Source organism: Pseudophryne corroboree, chromosome 3 (assembly GCF_028390025.1).
Source record: "Pseudophryne corroboree isolate aPseCor3 chromosome 3, aPseCor3.hap2, whole genome shotgun sequence".
Lineage (NCBI taxonomy): Eukaryota > Metazoa > Chordata > Amphibia > Anura > Myobatrachidae > Pseudophryne > Pseudophryne corroboree.
Window position 1 is genome coordinate 186,202,824 of NC_086446.1, and position 20,841 is coordinate 186,223,664.

The following is a 20,841-nucleotide window of genomic DNA, read 5'->3' on the forward strand; positions in this document are numbered from 1 at the left end:
CATTTTTATCTGGGATCATTCACATCTCCTCAACCAGGGGCAATTATATTCTTAATATTTCCAAATAAATTTTGTTTTATCTGCTGACTAATCAACCTAGTGTTATTCATTCTAGTTATTTAACTACCATTAATGAGTGCGCCCACACAAGAGCCTTCTTCTTTCTCCCTTTTGTTTATGCATACTGCCCTTCAATGGAAGCTGGCACTAGCTGGATGCCTTGGAAACAGATTTGACAGAAGTGCTCTCTGCAGGTAATGTGCATCAGCGCACACAAGTATCCCCACTACTGGTTATAAAGGCGCACTTGAATTACTGTGCACTCTGCTGACTGAATGGAAATGCACCCTGATATTGGATGCGCACTCTGCAGGCTGGATGGTTTGCATGTGGACACTGAATGGAATAGCACAGAGCACTGTGCAGCAAGCAACTGGGAAGCTACAACAAAAAGACAGGAGCCGGAGAACTCAGGAACTCTGATGTGCACCAGACAGCAGATAAACAATAAGCTAGAAATCAGGAAGTAGAGCTGCTGACACAGGAGTCAGGAACAGGTAACGTACAAGTTGTACTGGCAATGAGCAGGTGCAACTGAGGGGTTTAAATGGGCCGCTCTGGTCAATCAAGTCATGTGGGACCTAGTCCCTTAGGGACTGGACGTCCGAGTCAGTTGATCAATCCAATATGGCAGCGCGCCAGCCGATAAAATGGCAACAGAGAGGGTGAGATGTACTAAGCACAGAAAAGTCATAGATTCCACTGTGATAAAGTACCAGCCAACCAGCTCCTAACTGGCATTTCTCTAACGTCCTAGTGGATGCTGGGAACTCCGTAAGGACCATGGGGAATAGCGGGCTCCGAAGGAGGCTGGGCACTCTAGAAAGATTTAGGACTACCTGGTGTGCACTGGCTCCTCCCACTATGACCCTCCTCCAAGCCTCAGTTAGATCTTGTGCCCGGCCGAGGTTGGATGCACACTAGGGGCTCTCCTGAGCCCTTAGAAAGAAAGTATAGATTTAGGTTTTTTATTTTCAGTGAGACCTGCTGGCAACAGGCTCACTGCAGCGAGGGACTAAGGGGAGAAGAAGCGAACTCGCCTGCTTGCAGCCGGATTGGGCTTCTTAGGCTACTGGACACCATTAGCTCCAGAGGGATCGACCGCAGGCCCAGTCCTTGGTGTTCGGTCCCGGAGCCGCGCCGCCGTCCCCCTTACAGAGCCAGAAGCAAGAAGAGGTCCGGAAAAACGGCGGCAGAAGACATCAGTCTTCACCAAGGTAGCGCACAGCACTGCAGCTGTGCGCCATTGCTCCTCATGCACACCACACACTCCGGTCACTGATGGGTGCAGGGCGCTGGGGGGGGGGGGGCGCCCTGAGCAGCAATATAAACACCTTGGCTGGCAAAAATACATCACATATAACCCCCAGGGCTATATGGATGTATATTAACCCCTGCCAGATTCCATAAAAATGCGGGAGAAAAGTCAGCGAAAAAGGGGCGGAGCCTATCTCCTCAGCACACTGGCGCCATTTTTCCCTCACAGCTCCGTTGGAGGGAAGCTCCCTGGCTCTCCCCTGCAGTCTACACTACAGAACAGGGTTAAAACAGAGAGGGGGGGGCACTAAATTTAGGCGCAGTATAAATTATATAAAAGCAGCTATAGGGGACATAACTCAGTTAGTCCCAGCATTATATAGCGCTCTGGTGTGTGCTGGCATACTCTCACTCTGTCCCCCCAAAGGGCTTTTGTGGGTCCTGTCCTCATTGGAGCATTCCTTGTGTGTGTGCGGTGTGTCGGTACGGCTGTGTCGACATGTTGATGAGGAGACTTATGTGGAGGCGGAGCAGATGCCGATAAATGAGATGTCGCCCCTGTGGGCCGACACCAGAGTGGATGGATAGGTGGAAGGTATTAACCAACAGTGTCAACTCCTTACATAAAGGCTGGATGACGTAACAGCTATGGGACAGCCGGCTTCTCAGCCCGTGCCTGCCCAGACGTCTCAAAGGCCATCAACGCTCCCTCAGATGGCAGACACAGATGTCGACACGGAGTCTGACTCCAGTGTCGACGAGGTTGAGACATATACACAATCCACTAGGAACATCCGTTACATGATCCCGGCAATATAAAATGTGTTACACATTTCTGACATTAACCCAAGTACCACTAAAAACAAAGGGTTTTATGTGTGGGGAGAAAAAGCAGGCAGTGTTTTGTTCCCCCATCAAATGAGTGAATGAAGTGTGAAAAAGCGTGGGTTTCCCCGATAGGAAACTGGTAATTTCTAACAAGTTACTGATGGCGTACCCTTTCCCGCCAGAGGATAAGTTACGCTGGGAGATATCCCCTAGGGTGGATAAGGCGCTCACACGTTTGTCAAGGTGGCACTGCCGTCTTAGGATACGGCCACTTTGAAGGTACCTGCTGATAAATAGCAGGAGGCTATCCTGAAGTCTGTAATTACACACTCAGGTACTAGACTGAGACCTGCAGACTGCTGCAGCGTGGTCTGTACCCCTTTCAAACAGGGATACTATTTTGCGAACATAAGACGTCGTCTTATATATGAGGGATGCACAGAGGAATATTTTGCCGGCTGGCATCCTGAATTATTGCAATGTCCATTCTGTCAGGAGGGTATTGGAGACCCGACACTGGACAGGTGATGCTGACTTTAAAAGGCACATAGAGCCTTATAAGGGTGAGGAATTGGTTGGGGATGGTCTCTGGGACCTCGTATCCACAGCAACAGCTGGGATGAAAATATTTTACCTCAGGTTTCCTCACAGCCTAAGAAACGCACTGTATTATCAGGTACAGTCCTTTCGGCTTCAAAAAAGCAAGCAGGTCAAACGAGGGAAGAGGGAAAAAGCTGCACCAGCAGCCAGTCCCCAGAATCAAAATTCTTCCCCTGCTTCCTCTGAGTCCACCGCATGACGCGGGGGCTCCACAGGCGTAGCCAGGTACGGTGGGGGGCCGCCTCAAAAATTTCAGCGATCAGTGGGCTCGCTCACAGGTGGATCCCTGGATCCATCAAGTAGTATCTCAGGGGTACAAGCTGGAAGTCGAGGCGTTTACTCAAATCTGCCTTGCCGACAACTCCCTCAGGCAGGGAGGCTGTGCTAGAGGCAATTCACAAGCTGTATTCCCAGCAGGTGATAGTCAAGGTGCCCCTACTTCAACAAGGACGGGGTTACTATTCCACACTGTTTGTGGTACCGAAACCAGCCGGTTCGGTGAGACCCATTTTAAAATGGAAATCCTTGAACACTTACATAACAAAGTTCAAGATGGAATCGCTCAGGGCGGTTATTGCAAGCCTGGACGAGGGGGATTACATGGTATCCCTGGACATCAAGGATGCTTACCTGCATGTCCCTATTTACCTTCCTCACCAGGAGTACCTCAGATTGTGGTACAGGATTGCCATTACCAATTCCAGACACTACCGTTTGGACTGTCCACGGCACCGAGGGTGTTTACCAAGGTAATGGCAGAAATGATGATACTCCTTCAAAAAAAAGGGAGTTTTTATTTATACCATACTTGGATGATCTCCTTATAAAGGCAAGGTCCAGGGAGCAGTTACTGGTCGGAGTAGCACTATCTCAGGAGGTGCTACAACAGCATGGCTGGATTCTGAACATTCCAAAGTCACAGCTGGTTCCTTCCACTCGCTTACTGTTCCTGGGGATGATTTTGGACACAGAACAGAAAAAAGTGTTTCTCCCGCAGGAGAAAGCCAAGGAGCTGTCATCTCTAGTCAGAGACCTCCTAAAACCAAAAAGGGTATCGGTGCATCGTTGCACACGAGTCCTGGGAAAAATGGTGGCTTCATACGAAGCAATTCCATTCGGCAGGTTCCATGCGAGGACCTTCCCGTGAGACCTCTTAGATAAGTGGTCGGGATCGCATCTTCAAATGCATCAAATGATAACCCTGTCTCCAAGGACCAGGGTGTCTCTACTGTGGTGGATGCAGGGTGCTCATCTTCTAGAGGGCCGCAGTTTCAACATACAGGACTGGGTCCTGGTGACCACGGATGCCAGCCTTCAAGGCTGGGGAGCAGTCACACAGGGAAGAAACTTCCAGGGCCTATGGTCAAGTCAGGAGACTTCCCTACATATAAATTCTGGAACTGAGGGCCATTTACAATGCCCTAAGTCAGGCAAGACCCCTGCTTCAAAACCAGCCGGTACTGATACAGTCAGACAACATCACGGCAGTCGCCCATGTGACCCGACAGGGCGGCACAAGAAGCAGGATGGCAATGGCAGAAGCCACAAGGATTCTCCGATGGGCGGAAAATCACGTACTAGCACTGTCAGCAGTGTTCATTCCGGGAGTGGACAACTGGGAAGCAGACTTCCTCAGCAGACACGACCTACACCCGGGAGAGTGGGGACTTCATCCAGAAGTCTTCCTGCTGTTGGTAAACCGTTGGGAAAGGCCACAGGTGGACATGATGGCGTCCCGCCTCAACAAAAAGCTAAAGAGATATTGCGCCAGGTCAAGGGACCCTCAGGCGATAGCTGTGGACGCTCTAGTGACACCGTGGGTGTACCAGTCGGTTTATGTGTTCCCTACTCTGCCTCTCATACCAAAGGTACTGAGAATAATAAGATGGCGAGGAGTAAGAACGATACTCGTGGTTCCAGATTGGCCAAGAATGGCTTGGTACCCGGAACTTCAGGAAATGATATCAGAGGACCCATGGCCTCTGCCGCTCAGACAGGACCTGCTTCAGCAGGAGCCCTGTCTGTTCCAAGACTTACCGCGGCTGCGTTTGACGGCATGGCGATTGAGCGCCGGATCCTGAAGGAAAAGGGTATTCCGGAAGAAGTCATTCCTGCGCTTATTAAAGCCAGGAAAGATGTTACGGCAAAGCATTATCACCGCATGTGGCGGAAATATGTTGCAGGCCCCAACAGAGGAATTTCCACTAGGTCGATTTCTACATTTCCTGCAAGCAGGAGTGAATATGGGCCTAAGTCTAGGCTCCATTAAAGTACAGATCTCGGCTCTGTCGATTTCCTTTCAAAAAGAATTAGCTTCAGTACCTGAAGTTCAGGCATTGTGAAAGGAGTGCTGCATATTCAGCCCCCGTTTGTGCCCCCTGTGGCACCTTGGGATCTCAACGTGGTGTTGAGTTTTCTTAAAATCACATTGGTTTGAGCCACTAAAAACCGTGGATCTAAAATATCTCACGTGGAAAGTGGTCATGTTATTGGCCTTGGCTTCAGCCAGGCGAGTGTCAGAATTGGCGGCTTTATCATGTAAAAGCCCTTATCTGATTTTCCATATGGATAGGGCAGAATTGAGGACTCATCCCCAATTTCTTCCTAAGGTGGTGTCAGCGTTTCACCTGAACCAGCCTATTGTGGTGCCGGCGGCTACTAGTGAATTGGAGGACTCCAAGTTGCTAGACGTTGTCAGGGCCCTGAAAATATATGTTTCCAGGACGGCTGGAGTCAGAAACTCTGACTCGCTGTTTATCCTGTATGCACCCAACAAGCTGGGTGCTCCTGCTTCTAAGCAGTCTATTGCTCGCTGGATTTGTAGTACAATTCAGCTTGCACATTCTGTGGCAGGCATACCACAGCCAAAATCTGTAAATGCCCATTCCACAAGGAAGGTGGGCTCATCTTGGGCGGCTGCCCGAGGGGTCTCGGCTTTACAACTTTGCCGAGCAGCTACTTGGTCAGGGGCAAACACGTTTGCAAAATTCTACAAATTTGATACCCTGGCTGAGGAGGACCTGGAGTTCTCTCATTCGGTGCTACAGAGTCATCCGCACTCTCCCGCCCGTTTGGGAGCTTTGGTATAATCCCCATGGTCCTTACGGAGTTCCCAGCATCCACTAGGACGTTAGAGAAAATAAGAATTTACTCACCGGTAATTCTATTTCTCGTAGTCCGTAGTGGATGCTGGGCACCCATCCCAAGTGCGGATTGTCTGCAATACTTGTAAATAGTTATTGTTAACTGAAGGGTTATTGTTGAGCCATCTGTTGAGAGGCTCAGTTGTTTTTCATACTGTCAAACTGGATATAGTATCACGAGTTGTACGGTGTGATTGGTGTGGCTGGTAAGAGTCTTACCCGGGATTCTAAATCCTTCCTTATTATGTCTGCTCGTCCGGGCAGTGTCCTAACTGAGGCTTGGAGGAGGGTCATAGTGGGAGGAGCCAGTGCACACCAGGTAGTCATAAATCTTTCTAGAGTGCCCAGCCTCCTTTGGAGCCCGCTATTCCCCATGGTCCTTACGGAGTTCCCAGCATCCACTACGGACTACGAGAAATAGAATTACCGGTGAGTAAATTCTTATTTTTTCAAACACAGCCTGTTGCCTGACACTAACTTCTGGACCAGCTACAGAATATAAGCTGTCCAAAGACCAGGGGGACCAAACTAATCAGCAGATTGTCAAAGGTAAGGGATGGCAGTCACCTCCCAGATTGGAGAAGGGTAGCCATTAATGTAATGATCCCTGTAAACACCTTTCAACACTGAAGCCAGGCAGAAATACAGAATCTGAAAATGAAGTGAAGGGTCTGAATGGTAAGTCACAGAAGGCACTGGTGTCCCTCCGAGGATTGAAACATAAAAGTGTGTATCCTTGTTGTGAATTGGATAGCAGGTTAAGAATGGGTTGAAAGGACCGATCTGGTTTCTTGCACAAGATTTCAGTGTAAAATCCAAACTTCAGCTCTTGCAGGACTGGAAAAATTACCTCAAGCACTGAATAGTTTCCAAGAGGGATAAACATTTAATTTGGTCTCCAGGAAGTTGGTGGTGGAAAAAACATTGGTGAGGGGACCTCAGGAGGTCCCCAATTTATGGTTAATTTCACCATGGAGTCTGTAGTGGTATTGAACCAGTAACCCTGGAAATGAAACAGACAGACTAGGGAGGTCCCGATGGACAGTCAGCCCATCTTGCTGTTTATCAGGGGCCTTGTGAATAGAGAACTTTGCTCTGAGGGTTTGATCCAGTATCCTCACTGTAGGACAAAAGGAACAAAAACACCTTAGGATCATTCAATCTGGGAGTATTAACATTGAGTAATAAATTCTCTCACCGTGCCTGAGGAAATAATCTTTTTCAGTCTGGGGAGTATGGAACAAGATGATACAAGAGACTAGAAGGGATGCATCAGCCTCTAAAGCCCTAAGCCAGAGGGGGCATGGCAGTCAAGGCCACATAAGCACTGCGTCAATGGCAGCATCTGCAATGTAAGATATTCAGAGGCCTAAGAGATAACAGTAAACAATTGTGGGTCTGTCAGATTCCTGAACCTCTGCCAACTCTACATTGCTTTATTTTCCCAAGCCTAACCTAAGCTGGGTCTCTGTCTCCACATAAATTATGATACTGTATGGGTGGCATCAGTTTCCCTACCTGTGATATACCTTAAAGCAGCAGTGTTCAGAATTGGAATGGTTGAGGTCTTAGATAAGCGATCTATGACTGCATTCACCTGAGGCAAAGATTCTCATTTCACTATATCTTTGTTAAGATTTTTCCATATTTTGGAATAGGCCTATTTGCATACCATAATAAGATATCTTGGGAATTGGACCCAAGTCTAAACATGAAATGCATTTCTGTTTCATGTATACCTTGAACACATAGCCTAAAGGTCATTTCATATACTTTGTTTAATATTTTTTAGTAATGAAACAAAGTTTGAGGACACTGAACCATCAGAAAACAAAGGTGACACAATCTCAGCCTCGCTCAAAAAAATGTGGAATGTTTCGGATATGAGAGACTCCACCTGTAGTATGAAAATGTGGTCATATTTGATTTTATATATATATATATATATATATATATATACATACAAACAAACAAACATCAGATATGGAAACCGTATATAGCGGATATTTCTTTAATCCAATGTTGTTTTCTTAATTAGTACATATGAGATGTTCTCATATCCGAACCAAAACCCAACTCGTTTCGTCCAACTGGACTTCATCAGGGGTGCATTATCAGTAAAATCAAGCTTGCAATGACAGATGTAACAAAAAATGCGCTGAATTCACAGCTAGATTTGTATTGGATGTGCCAACTCGGTAAGGAAAAGAGTAACACAATAATGCTGAATTCGCTATAGGCCACAATTTCGTTTATGTAGATAATGCTCAGCAGGAAGAGTGGCTTCTCCTAGTCAGCACTGCTGACTAGGAGAAGCCACTCTTCCTGCTGAGCATTATCTACATAAACGAAATTGTGGCCTATAGCGAATTCAGCATTATTGTGTTACTATTTTCCTTACCGAGTTGGCACATCCAATACAAATCTAGCTGTGAATTCATCGCATTTTTTGTTACATCTGTCATTGCAAGCTTGATTTTACTGATAATGATCCCCTGATGAAGTCCAGTTGGACGAAACGCGTTGGGTTTTGGTTCGGATATGAGAACATCGGATATGTACTAATTTAGAAAACAACATTGGATTAAAGAAATATCCGCTATATACGGTTTTCATATCTGATGTCTGTATTTTAAACATGTCAGCCATTTGTCATTCCCTGTGATTGTTCAATATTTTTATATAAATAAATCAGAATCTTTTAAGTGAATTGTGGTCAAAAACTGGAAGGTATAACCATTAATCAGCTCCCTTAGACACCACCTTTGCTTTTATATATATATATATATATATATATATATATATATATATATATATATATATAAAACATTTGAATACAGTGTCTTAAAATTACCTCCCTCTCCATGAAAACTAAAAAGGTTACCCTTAACAGTTCTCCTACAATGCGTGTATGAAGATGCTGATGGCTTGGGAGTTGAACGCAAACATCAACAAATGAAAGAAGAAAGTACTGTGTGTAATAGGCGCGCATTAAGATTTACAACTTACCTTTAAATGTCCTTGTTTATATGAAATATTGTGATATTCAATCACAGTTGATTTGGGTAAAACAGTGAAAATGAGAGGATAAAATCATACTAACACAAACATACAAATATGTGCTTTTGAAAATAAAGAGAGTGATAAGAATTAAAAAGCAATGTCCATCTGTTGTTACTGTCCTACTTGTAATGTTTAGTCGTTAGCCAGGATAACCTGATTGGGGACTTGGCTGTTACTCAAGCAAAGTATGAATCCTAGATTATTTTATTTGGATACACAATACTATTTCTCTGACGTCCTAGTGGATGCTGGGAACTCCGTAAGGACCATGGGGAATAGCGGCTCCGCAGGAGACTGGGCACAAAAGTAAAAGCTTTAGGACTACCTGGTGTGCACTGGCTCCTCCCCCTATGACCCTCCTCCAAGCCTCAGTTAGATTTTTGTGCCCGGCCGAGAAGGGTGCACACTAGGGGCTCTCCTGAGCTTCTTAGTGAAAAGTTTAGTTTTAGGTTTTTTATCTTCAGTGAGACCTGCTGGCAACAGGCTCACTGCATCGAGGGACTAAGGGGAGAAGAAGCGAACTCACCTGCGTGCAGAGTGGATTGGGCTTCTTAGGCTACTGGACACCATTAGCTCCAGAGGGACCGAACACAGGCCCAGCCTCGGAGCTCGGTCCCGGAGCCGCGCCGCCGGCCCCCTTACAGAGCCAGAAGCAAGAAAAGGTCCGGAAAAATCGGCGGCAGAAGACATCAGTCTTCAACAAGGTAGCGCACAGCACTGCAGCTGTGCGCCATTGTTACTCAGGCACACTTCACACTCCGGTCACTGAGGGTGCAGGGCGCTAGGGGGGGGGCGCCCTGAGCAGCAATGTAAAACACCTTGGCTGGCATAAATACACCACATATAACCCCCAGGGCTATATGGGTGTATTTTAACCCCTGCCAGATTCCACAGAAAAACGGGAGAAAAGGCGCCGAGAAGGGGGCGGAGCCTATCTCCTCAGCACACTGGCGCCATTTTCTCTCACAGCTCCGTTGGAGGGAAGCTCCCTGGCTCTCCCCTGCAGTTACTACACTACAGAAAGGGGTTAAAAAAGAGAGGGGGGCACTAATTAGGCGCAGTATAACAATACAGCAGCTATAAGGGGAAAAACACTTATATAAGGTTATCCCTGTATATATATATATATATATATATATATATATATATAGCGCTCTGGTGTGTGCTGGCATACTCTCCCTCTGTCTCCCCAAAGGGCTAGTGGGGTCCTGTCCTCTATCAGAGCATTCCCTGTGTGTGTGCTGTGTGTCGGTACGTTGTGTCGACATGTATGAGGAGGAAAATGAGGTGGAGGCGGAGCAATTGCCTGTAACAGAGATGTCACCCCCTAGGGAGTCGACACCTGAGTGGATGTGCTTATGGAAGGAATTATGTGACAGTGTCAGCTCTTTACAAAAGATTGATGACATGAGACGGCCGGCGACTCAGTCTGTGCCTGTCCAGGTGTCTCAAAAGCCATCTGGGGCTCTAAAACGCCCGTTACCGCAGATGGCAGATACAGACGCCGACACGGATACTGACTCCAGTGTCAACGATTAAGAGATGAATGTGACTTCCAGTAGGGCCACACGTTACATGATTGAGGCTATGGAAAATGTTTTTACACATTTCTGATAATACCAGTACCACTAAAAAGGGTATTATGTTGGGTGAGAAAAAACTGCCTGTAGTTTTTCCTGCATCTGAGGAATTAAATGAAGTGTGTGATGATGCGTGGGTTTCCCCCGATAAAAAAGTTATTGGCATCATACCCCTTCCCGCCAGAGGATAGGGCACGTTGGGAAACACCCTTTAGGGTGAATAAAGCGCTCACACGCTTGTCTAAACAGGTGGCACTACCGTCCCCGGATACGGCCGCCCTTAAGGAACCTACTGACAGAAAGCAGTAAAATATCCTAAAATGTATATACACTCACACGGGTGTGATACTGCGACCAGCAATCGCCTCAGCCTGGATGTGCAGTGCTGGGGTGGCTTGGTCGGATTCCCTGACTGACAATATTGATACCCTAGATAGGGACAGTATATTACTAACTATAGAGCATTTAAAAGATGCATTTCTATATATGCGTGATGCACAGAGGGATATTTGCCGACTGGCATCAAGAGTAAGTGCGCTGTCCATTTCTGCCAGAAGAAGGTTATGGACAAGACGGTGGTCAGGTGATGCTGATCCCAAAAGGCATATGGAAGTATCGCCTTATAAAAGGGAAGAGTTATTTGGGGTAGGTCTAACAGACCTGGTGGCCACGGCAACGACTGGAAAATCCACATTTTTACCCCAGGTAGCTTCTCAACCTAAGAAGACGCCGTATTACCAGGCGCAGTCCTTTCGGCCCCATAAAGCGGGCAAAAGGCGCCTCATTTCTGCCCCGTGGCAGAGGGAGAGGAAAAAGGCTGCAGCAAACAGCCAATTCCCACAAAAGCCCTCTCCCGCCTCCGCAAAGTCCTCAGCATGACGCTGGGGCTTTACAAGCGGTCTCAGGCACGGTGGGGGCCCGTCTCAAGAAATTCGAGACGTCTTCCCCTCGCCGTTTCATAAAGTCTGCTTTACCGACGTCTCCCTCAGACAGGGAGACAGTATTGCAAGCCATTCACAGGCTGTATTCCCAGCAGGTGATAATCAAGGTACCCCTCCTGCAACAGGGAAAGGGGTACTATTCCACACTATTGGTGGTACCGAAGCCGGACGGCTCGGTGAGACCAATTTTAAATCTAAAATCCCTGAACACTTACATACAAAGGTTCAAATTCAAGATGGAGTCACTCAGAGCAGTGATTGCAAACCTGGAAGAAGGGGACTATATGGACTATATGGACACCAAAGATGCTTACCTACATGTCCCAATTTACCCTTCTCCAAGGGTACCTCAGATTTGTGGTACAGAACTGTCACTATCAGTTTCAGACGCTGCCGTTTGGATTGTCCACGGCACCACGGGTCTTTACCAAGGTAATGGCCGAAATGATGATACTCCTTCGAAAGAAGGGAGTTTTTAGTTATCCCTTACTTGGACGATCTCCTGATAAGGGCAAGATCCAGGGAACAGTTGGAAGTCGGGGTAGCACTATCTCAGATAGTGCTGCGGTAGCACGGTTGGATTCTCAATATTCCAAAATCGCAGCTGATCCTGACGACACGCCTTCTATTCCTAGGGATGATCCTGGACACAGTCCAGAAAAAGGTGTTTTCTCCCGGAGGAGAAAGACAGGGAGTTATCCGAACTAGTCAGAAACCTCCTAAAACCAGGCCAAGTGTCAGTGCATCAGTGCACAAGGGTCCTGGGAAAAATGGTGGCTTCCTACGAAGCAATTCCATTCGACAGATTCCACGCAAGAACTTTCCAGTGGGACCTGCTGGACAAATGGTCCGGATCGCATCTTCAGATGCATCAGCGGATAACCCTGTCACCAAAGACAAGGGTGTCTCTCCTGTGGTGGTTGCAGAGTGCTCATCTTCTAGAGGGCCGCAGATTCGGTATTCAGGACTGGGTCCTGGTGACCACGGATGCCAGCCTGCGAGGCTGGAGAGCAGTCACACAGGGAAGAAATTTCCAGGGCTTGTGGTCAAGCCTGGAGACATCACTTCACATAAATATTTTGGAGCTAAGGGCCATTTACAATGCCCTAAGCCAAGCAAGACCTCTGCTTCAAGGTCAGCCGGTGCTGATCCAGTCGGACAACATCACGGCAGTCGCCCACGTAAACAGACAGGGCGGCACAAGAAGCAGGAGGGCAATGGCAGAAGCTGCAAGGATTTTTTCGCTGGGCGGAAAATCATGTGATAGCACTGTCAGCAGTGTTCATTCCGGGAGTGGACAACTGGGAAGCAGACTTCCTCAGCAGGCACGACCTCCACCCGGGAGAGTGGGAACTTCACCCAGAAGTCTTCCACATGATTGTAAACCATTGGGAAAAACCAAAGGTGGACATGATGGCGTCCCGCCTAAACAAAAAATTGGACAGGTATTGCGCCAGGTCAAGGGACCCTCAGGCAATAGCTGTGGACGCTCTGGTAACACCGTGGGTGTACCAGTCAGTGTATGTGTTCCCTCCTCTTCCTCTCATACCAAAAGTACTGAGAATTATAAGACGGAGGGGAGTAAGAACTATACTCGTGGCTCCGGATTGGCCAAGAAGGACTTGGTACCCGGAACTTCAAGAGATGCTCACGGAGGACCCGTGGCCTCTACCTCTAAGAAGGGACCTGCTCCAGCAAGGACCCTGTCTATTCCAAGACTTACCGCGGCTGCGTTTGACGGCAGGGCGGTTGAACGCCGGATCCTGAAGGGAAAAGGCATTCCGAATGAAGTCATCCCTACCCTGATCAAGCCAGGAAGGATGTAACCGCAAAGCATTATCACCGCATTTGGCGGAAATAGGTTGCGGGGTGCGAGGCCAGTAAGGCCCCGATGGAGGAATTTTCAACTAGGTCGATTCCTGCATTTCCTGTAAACAGGAGTGTCTATGGGCCTAAAATTGGGGTCCATTAAGGTTCAAATTTCGGCCCTGTCAATTTTCTTCCAGAAAGAACTAGCTTCAGTTCCTGAAGTTCAGACGTTTGTAAAAAGGGTACTGCATATACAGCCTCCTTTTGTGCCTCCAGTGGCACCTTGGGATCTCAATGTAGTTTTGGGGTTCCTAAGGTCACATTGGTTTGAACCACTTGAATCTGTGGAGTTAAAATATCTCACGTGGAAAGTGGTCATGTTGTTGGCCCTGGCCTCGGCCAGGCGCGTGTCAGAATTGGCGGGCTTTATCCTGTAAAAGCCCTTATCTGATCTTCCATTCAGACAGGGCGGAATTGAGGACTCGTCCTCAATTTCTCCCTAAGGTGGTTTCAGCGTTTCACTTGAACCAGCCTATTGTGGTACCTGCGGCTACTAGGGACTTGGAGGACTCCAAGTTGCTGGACGTAGTCAGGGCCCTGAAAATATAGGTTTCCAGGACGGCTGGAGTCAGAAAATCTGACTCGCTGTTTATCCTGTATGCACCTAACAAGCTGGGTGCTCCTGCTTCTAAGCAGACTATTGCTCGTTGGATTTGTAGTACAATTCAGCTTGCACATTCTGTGGCAGGCCTGCCACAGCCAAAATCTGTAAAAGCCCATTCCACAAGGAAGGGGGCTCATCTTGGGCGGCTGCCCGAGGGGTCTCGGCTTTACAACTTTGCCGAGCAGCTACTTGGTCAGGGGCAAACACGTTTGCTAAATTCTACAAATTTGATATCCTGGCTGAGGAGGACCTGGAGTTCTCTCATTCGGTGCTGCAGAGTCATCCGCACTCTCCCGCCCGTTTGGGAGCTTTGGTATATTCCCCATGGTCCTTACGGAGTTCCCAGCATCCACTAGGACGTCAGAGAAAATAAGAATTTACTTACCGATAATTCTATTTCTCGTAGTCCGTAGTGGATGCTGGGCGCCCATCCCAAGTGCGGATAGTCTGCAATACTTGTACATAGTTATTGTTACAAAAATCGGGTTATTATTGTTGTGAGCCATCTTTTCAGAGGCTCCTCTGTTATCATGCTGTTAACTGGGTTCAGATCACAGGTTGTACGGTGTGATTGGTGTGGCTGGTATGAGTCTTACCCGGGATTCAAAATCCTTCCTTATTGTGTACGCTCGTCCGGGCACAGTATCCTAACTGAGGCTTGGAGGAGGGTCATGGGGGGAGGAGCCAGTGCACACCAGGTAGTCCTAAAGCTTTTACTTTTGTGCCCAGTCTCCTGCGGAGCCGCTATTCCCCATGGTCCTTACGGAGTTCCCAGCATCCACTACGGACTACGAGAAATAGAATTATCGGTAAGTAAATTCTTATTTTTTCAATTCATAAACTGTCAGATTACTGTTCTCAGGTAATGTTGTATTATAGTGTCTGTAATTTGTGGCTATATTGCTCCAATAAGACATTTCAACATTAAATGAATCCTATTAGATTTTTGACATTCTGATGAAATTATGATGTGATCAATTCATTTAAGAAATAATTGCAGTCAGGAAGCTGCAGAATTCCATACAATATATGTCAGCTCGAGTGGCAGGGCATACACTTTTGTACCCAGTATTATAAACATGGGCCCTCATTCCGAGTCGTTCGCTCTGTATTTTTCTTCGCATCGCAGCGTTTTTCTGCTTAGTACGCATGCGCAATGTTCGCACTGCGACTGCGCCAAGTAATTTTGCTATGAAGATAGTATTTTTACTCACGGCTTTTTCTTCGCTCCGGCGATCGTAGTGTGATTGACAGGAAATGGGTGTTACTGGGCGGAAACACGTCGTTTTATGGGCGTGTGGATAAAAATGCTACCGTTTCCGGAAAAAACGCGGGAGTGGCTGGAGAAACGGAGGAGTGTCTGGGCGAACGCTGGGTGTGTTTGTGACGTCAAACCAGGAACGACAAGCACTGAACTGATCGCAGATGCCGAGTAAGGTTGAAGCTACTCAGAAACTGCTAAGTAGTTTGTAATCGCAATATTGCGAATACATCGTTCGCAATTTTAAGAAGCTAAGATTCACTCCCAGTAGGCGGCGGCTTAGCGTGTGTAACTCTGCTAAAATCGCCTTGCGAGCGAACAACTCGGAATGAGGGCCATGGTACAAATCCTAAATTTTCTTATTTAGATACACACTAATGTTTTTAATAAATTTCAGTTCATAGTTTGTCAAATTACTGTTCTCAAATAATATTGTGTTCTAGTGTCTATAAATTGTGGTTATACTGCTCCAATAAGACACCTCAACATCGAATTAGTCCTATTAAATTTTAGATAACCTGATGAGGTTCTAATGGGATCGGTACATTAAGCGATGATTGCAGTGAAGGAGCCTTGGCTCTTCCATACAATATATAGCAGCTCGAATAGCAGGGTCAACACTTTAGTACCTGATATTATTATTAGCATCAGGTTTTTTTAAGGCATATAATGTTTTTCTTTTTTATGAACAAACTTTAAAGACCAGAAACATGGTTATAAACATATGTATATTTCTGCTCCTGATGTCTATAGTTCTACAGTGCACACTGTGTGAATGTTGTTGATCCTTCTGGGCTAGTAACAAGTATTCATTTGTATCAGTTACGCATCACTGTTACTTGAAATTGTAACAAGGTTATCCTGTACTGGTGGCACCCCCTACTGGAATAAATTAAGAAGTGAACTACAACATAAATAAAAAATAAAAAATCAATGATAGGGGAATAACTTTCTTGCAGATAACGCGATTTTCTGTTTATTTTGAGTTGAATGCAAAGCAAGGTCTCCAAAAGCAAATATCTTTACACAGATTCCCTTCACTTCAAAAATAACCAGGGCATTCGTAAGAGAATCATAAACTGGTGACAAGACACATGCTCACTTACCGAGGCGGGCACTAGAAGGGAGGGAGTTGGAGCCGTGGGGAACTCTAGGTCGGGAAGTATCGCAGTATTCACCTGGGTGTTTGTGACTCAGGTCTAAGCTTAAGCGGCCATGGTGTTGCGCACTGTGAGACATAAGAATATGGTTATGAATGGAAGTTTGTATGTGAAATACGTTGTTGAGTAGAGAAGAAACCATTTGCTTTTTTTTTTTTAAACCTATTTATCTTTTGGTACTATCCCTGCCACTATTTTTTCTATGCACGGTTGTTACCTTTTACAGTGTTCTGAAGCACCAGCAGACATTGGTGAAGTAAATGTCAGCAGCAATCTTGCCGAGTGTAATAGCACCATACTTGTCATGGTAAAAACACAGTTGACACTATTTGTGTTATTTGCTTTATATTTCTGGATACTTCCTGAAAATTATAATAGGTAAACTGAAAAAATCCTACCTACCTGAGTAACCCAACACTACACCCACCATCTTTCTGTACAGACACGTGTGTTGTCCAGAACCTTATTTCACCTCCCTATGGTGCTTCTAACAAAAAGTAGCAGAGGTACCAATGTGGCATGACCCCCTAGTGTGCACTATTTTTCTTTACTTCAATTCCTCGGTCACACACTTGATTTAAGAACACGTTGATTGAAGTAGTAAGATCACTCAATCTGACAGCACATTATCCATCACATTCCACTTTTTCAGGGGCTTCCCTTTGCTGTACATCAGAGTAGTAAGATTTAAAGCCACTACTCTGCCTGGTGGAAGAATGCTATAGAATACGGAGTCGTTTTAATGTAGTACCTCTGATGCAGGTGCTGTGAGCAGACCTGGCCTGTAGAGGAGGGGCAGTTAGTAGAAGGGACCCGATGACTCCAAGCGGTGTAGATTGGGTTTCTCAAAACTGCTGTCACAGCAGGACATGGGGCCAGACTTCGGGGTACAGTACCTGAAACAAAATCATATGATGTAGATTTTAGGTAGTGGACATCAGTTACGCATCAGTATTAAAACCAAATTCTCAGAATAAAAGCTATTGAATTGACAGTTAAGCTGAAGAACTTACCCGACATCCCAGATCCATACAATGAAGCTGCAAAAATATCGCTATGGCGGGGGGAACGCGTGGGAGAGAATCGGACCCATTCATAATTAAGTTCAGGAGATAGCCGATCCTCTGAGCTGGGGGGAAATTTCTGGGCCTGAGAAGAGAGACAGTGAGAAAAGTGGAGTCACTACAAGATTTGGAGAAACATCTGCTCACCAATTTGTCTTCACAATACTGTACCATGTTCTATGACTTATAGGTCAGTTCAGAACTCTGCCTAATGTACACTCTTTATTACACTTAGTTCTTACCATATAATAAAACTAAATGTATCTCTATTACAGCCATAAATGTCCGTTTCATCTAGTACATGTTAGAAATATGAGAGTCCTACTACACAGGTATTTTTTTAAGTTGCAGAATAGTCTTATGGATAGAGTGTACTTCAATAAGTTTTATTTCTCATGTGTGTACCCCTGCATTCAGAAATTTTCACAATGTGTGCATCAGAAGGGGGTGCTACCTTAAACACGGATTTAGTTAATACACAACACAAAAGAGCAGAGAGTGTCTATGATAGGCGCACTTTTAAGTTTACAAAATACCTTTTATTTCATAATGTTAAAAAATGACATATCACGTCCTGTCAGTGAAATTTAAAAATTAGAGAGAAAAATGTACAAAAAGAAAGTGTGTATTGAAGTACTGTTACAAGCAAAACCTGTGTGAATTTATTAGTCCTCTGTTTAAGTTCCTATAAATAACACTGTACTCATTCTATTGGGTATCTACTTGGAATTGTCCTCCATGAATCATCAAACACTGTCAAGGTGGCCCCACTGTAGTCTATTAATTGGGTACTGGTTGCCACGGTGTCAAATTCTTATATAGCATAGGTCCTATAATGTGCATCAGACAGCTTACATATTAGTAGGAGAGAGCTCTTGATTATAAATGACAACCTAATTGCTGATAGGGAAACATTATTAGCAGAGCTGGTAAAGGAGTGGTTAGTGGGTGCTAGGTATAATAATCACCTCCACAAAAAATCAAATGAAAGGGGTTGGGTGGGTATGGGTGACCGGAGGTTGGCATAACACCGGTCACCATACTGACGCTGGGATCCTGGTGTTTAGATTCCCACTCTATGGGTGTCATGGACACTCATGAGTGGGAATAGTCCATGTCAGTCAGCATGTCGACTATCGGGCTTTCCACCAGGCGGGATTCCGGCGTCGGTATAGTGACCGGCGGTACATAACCATATCCCAATGAAAGTTCCCCAGTATGATCCAAATTCAATTACCCGCAAAAATCGCGGTAATTTACAGCTATTTCCATTTTCGCACCTTTTTTGCCACGAAAACAAGATTTTCGCAGGTATGCGCACTCCCGTGATTCGCCTATTCAACTTCAAATTTACAAAAAAGTGCAAACAGACCGATTACTCCCACCTGCAAATCTAAAAACACTTGTCCAACCCATAAAGCACCCCAATATACCTATCCCATACCTTGTACCCCAATTTCTATCATTTTTCACTTTTCTCACCCCCAAAATAACATGTAATTAATGGCCAAAAAAAAAATAGTAAAAAAACTTCTAAGTGACCAATTAGTCATTCAGAGGGGTGTCCCAGGGGTTCAGAACCAAATCCCAACAATTTTAACTTAAAATAGGGATTTTACCCAAGTTTATCACCTGCTCAGAGTTTCAGAATTGAAATTCGTAAAATATCAGTGAATCTGTTTTAGTGGAAAACTAAATAGACTCTTTACGTGAATTTACCGCTATCTGCAGTAAATGCGTGGTTGAATTCAGCCCTAAGACTTCTATACAAATACCTCCAAATGTCTCAATTGCTTGAAATGGTGTATATTCAAGCTCATGCGAACCAAAAATAGGATTTTATTACCTACTGGTAAATCCTTTTCTCGTAGTCCATAAGGGATATTGGGGAATCTAGTACGATGGGGTATAGACGGGGTCCAAAGGAGCCAGTGCACTTTACATTTATTCAACTGGGTGTGCTGGCTCCTCCCCTCTATGCCCCCTCCCACAGGCAGTTATAGGTAAAAACGTGCCCGAAGGAGAAAGGACATATATGAGAGAAGGAACATGATAACAGAAAAGATGGTGAGATTTACACACCAGCAAACCACTAACATACAACAACCAGCAACAGCTGGTAACAACAACAGCAACAGCTGAACAGGTAACCACAGAAAAAGAACCTGCGGAAAAGTCAACGCACTGAGGCGGGCGCCCAATATCCCTTATGGACTACGAAAAAAGGATTTACCAGTAGGTATTAAAATCCTATTTTCTCTAGTATCCATAAGGGATATTGGGGAATCTAATACGATGGGGACGTCCCAAAGCTTCCAGAACAAGCGGGAACGTGCAGAGACTGCTGCAGCACCGCCTACCCAAACTGGGTATCCTCCTTGGCCAGGGTATCAAACTTGTAGAACTTCACAAAGGTGTTCTTCCCCGACCAGGTAGCAGCTACGCATAGTTGCAAGGCCGATACTCCACGGGCAGCTGCCCAGGAAGAGCCCATTGATCTAGCAGAGTGGGCCTTCAGAGACTTAGGAACAGGAAGGCTGCCGACACATAGGCCTGTTGGATAGCAAGCCTAATCCAACGAGCAATGGACTGCTTTGAAGCAGGCCAACCCTACTTCTGCGCATCATAGAGCACAAACAAGGAATCCGTTTTCCGAACCCGAGCTGTGTGCTTGGCATAGATTTTCAAGGCACGCACAGCATCCAATGCATCCGGAGGAGCTGAAGCGTCAGAACTGGATGGAATCACAATAGGTTGATTCAGGTGAAATGTGGAGATAACCTTCGGCAGGAACTGCTATCTGGTCCGGAGCTCCGCTCTGTCCTCTTAAAAGACCAAGTACGGACTTTTACACGATAAGGCCCCCAATTCCGAGACACGTCAAGCAGAAGCCAGGGCCAGTAACATCACCGTCTTCCACGTGAGGTACTGGTCTTCTACCGTCATCAGAGGCTCAAACCAGAAGGACTGTAGAAATTTCAACACAACATCCGAATCCCAGGGTGCCGTAGGCGGCACAAAGGGAGGTTGTATGTGGAGCACTCCTTGCAGGAAGGTCTGAACTTCTGGCAACACTGCCAATTTCTTCTGGAAGAAAATGGAGAGAACTGAAATCTGGACCTTAACGGAACCCAGACGTATGCCCTTATCCACACCAGCCTGCAGGAAACATCCCAAGTGGAACTCTGCAGGCGGATACATGCGTTCCTCGCACCAGGAGACACATCTCCTCCAGATATGATGATAGTGTTTTGACGTCACAGGTTTCCTGGCCTGAACCATGGTTGCAATAACCTTCTTGGAAAGGCCCTTGCGAGCTAGGATGTTCCGCTCAACCGCCATGCTGTCAAACGAAGCCGACGTAAGTCCGGGTAGACGAACGGTACTTGTTGAAGAAGATATCTTCTGAGT

The 20,841-nt window shown here is 46.0% G+C and overlaps 1 protein-coding gene across 3 annotated transcripts in view; it reads right to left on the reverse strand.

The window, feature by feature from the left end:
- The window catches only part of DLG5 (discs large MAGUK scaffold protein 5), a 245,975-nt gene that overhangs the window by 48,137 nt on the left and 176,997 nt on the right, over nt 1-20,841 (reverse strand). For all 3 annotated transcript variants that reach the window (XM_063958703.1, XM_063958702.1, XM_063958704.1), the window contains exons 17-19: nt 17,380-17,515; nt 17,118-17,262; nt 16,313-16,434 (exon numbers count right to left, since the gene is read on the reverse strand). In XM_063958703.1, coding sequence (XP_063814773.1) covers nt 16,313-16,434; nt 17,118-17,262; nt 17,380-17,515 — 403 coding nt within the window. The remainder of the gene's footprint in view (nt 1-16,312; nt 16,435-17,117; nt 17,263-17,379; nt 17,516-20,841) is intronic.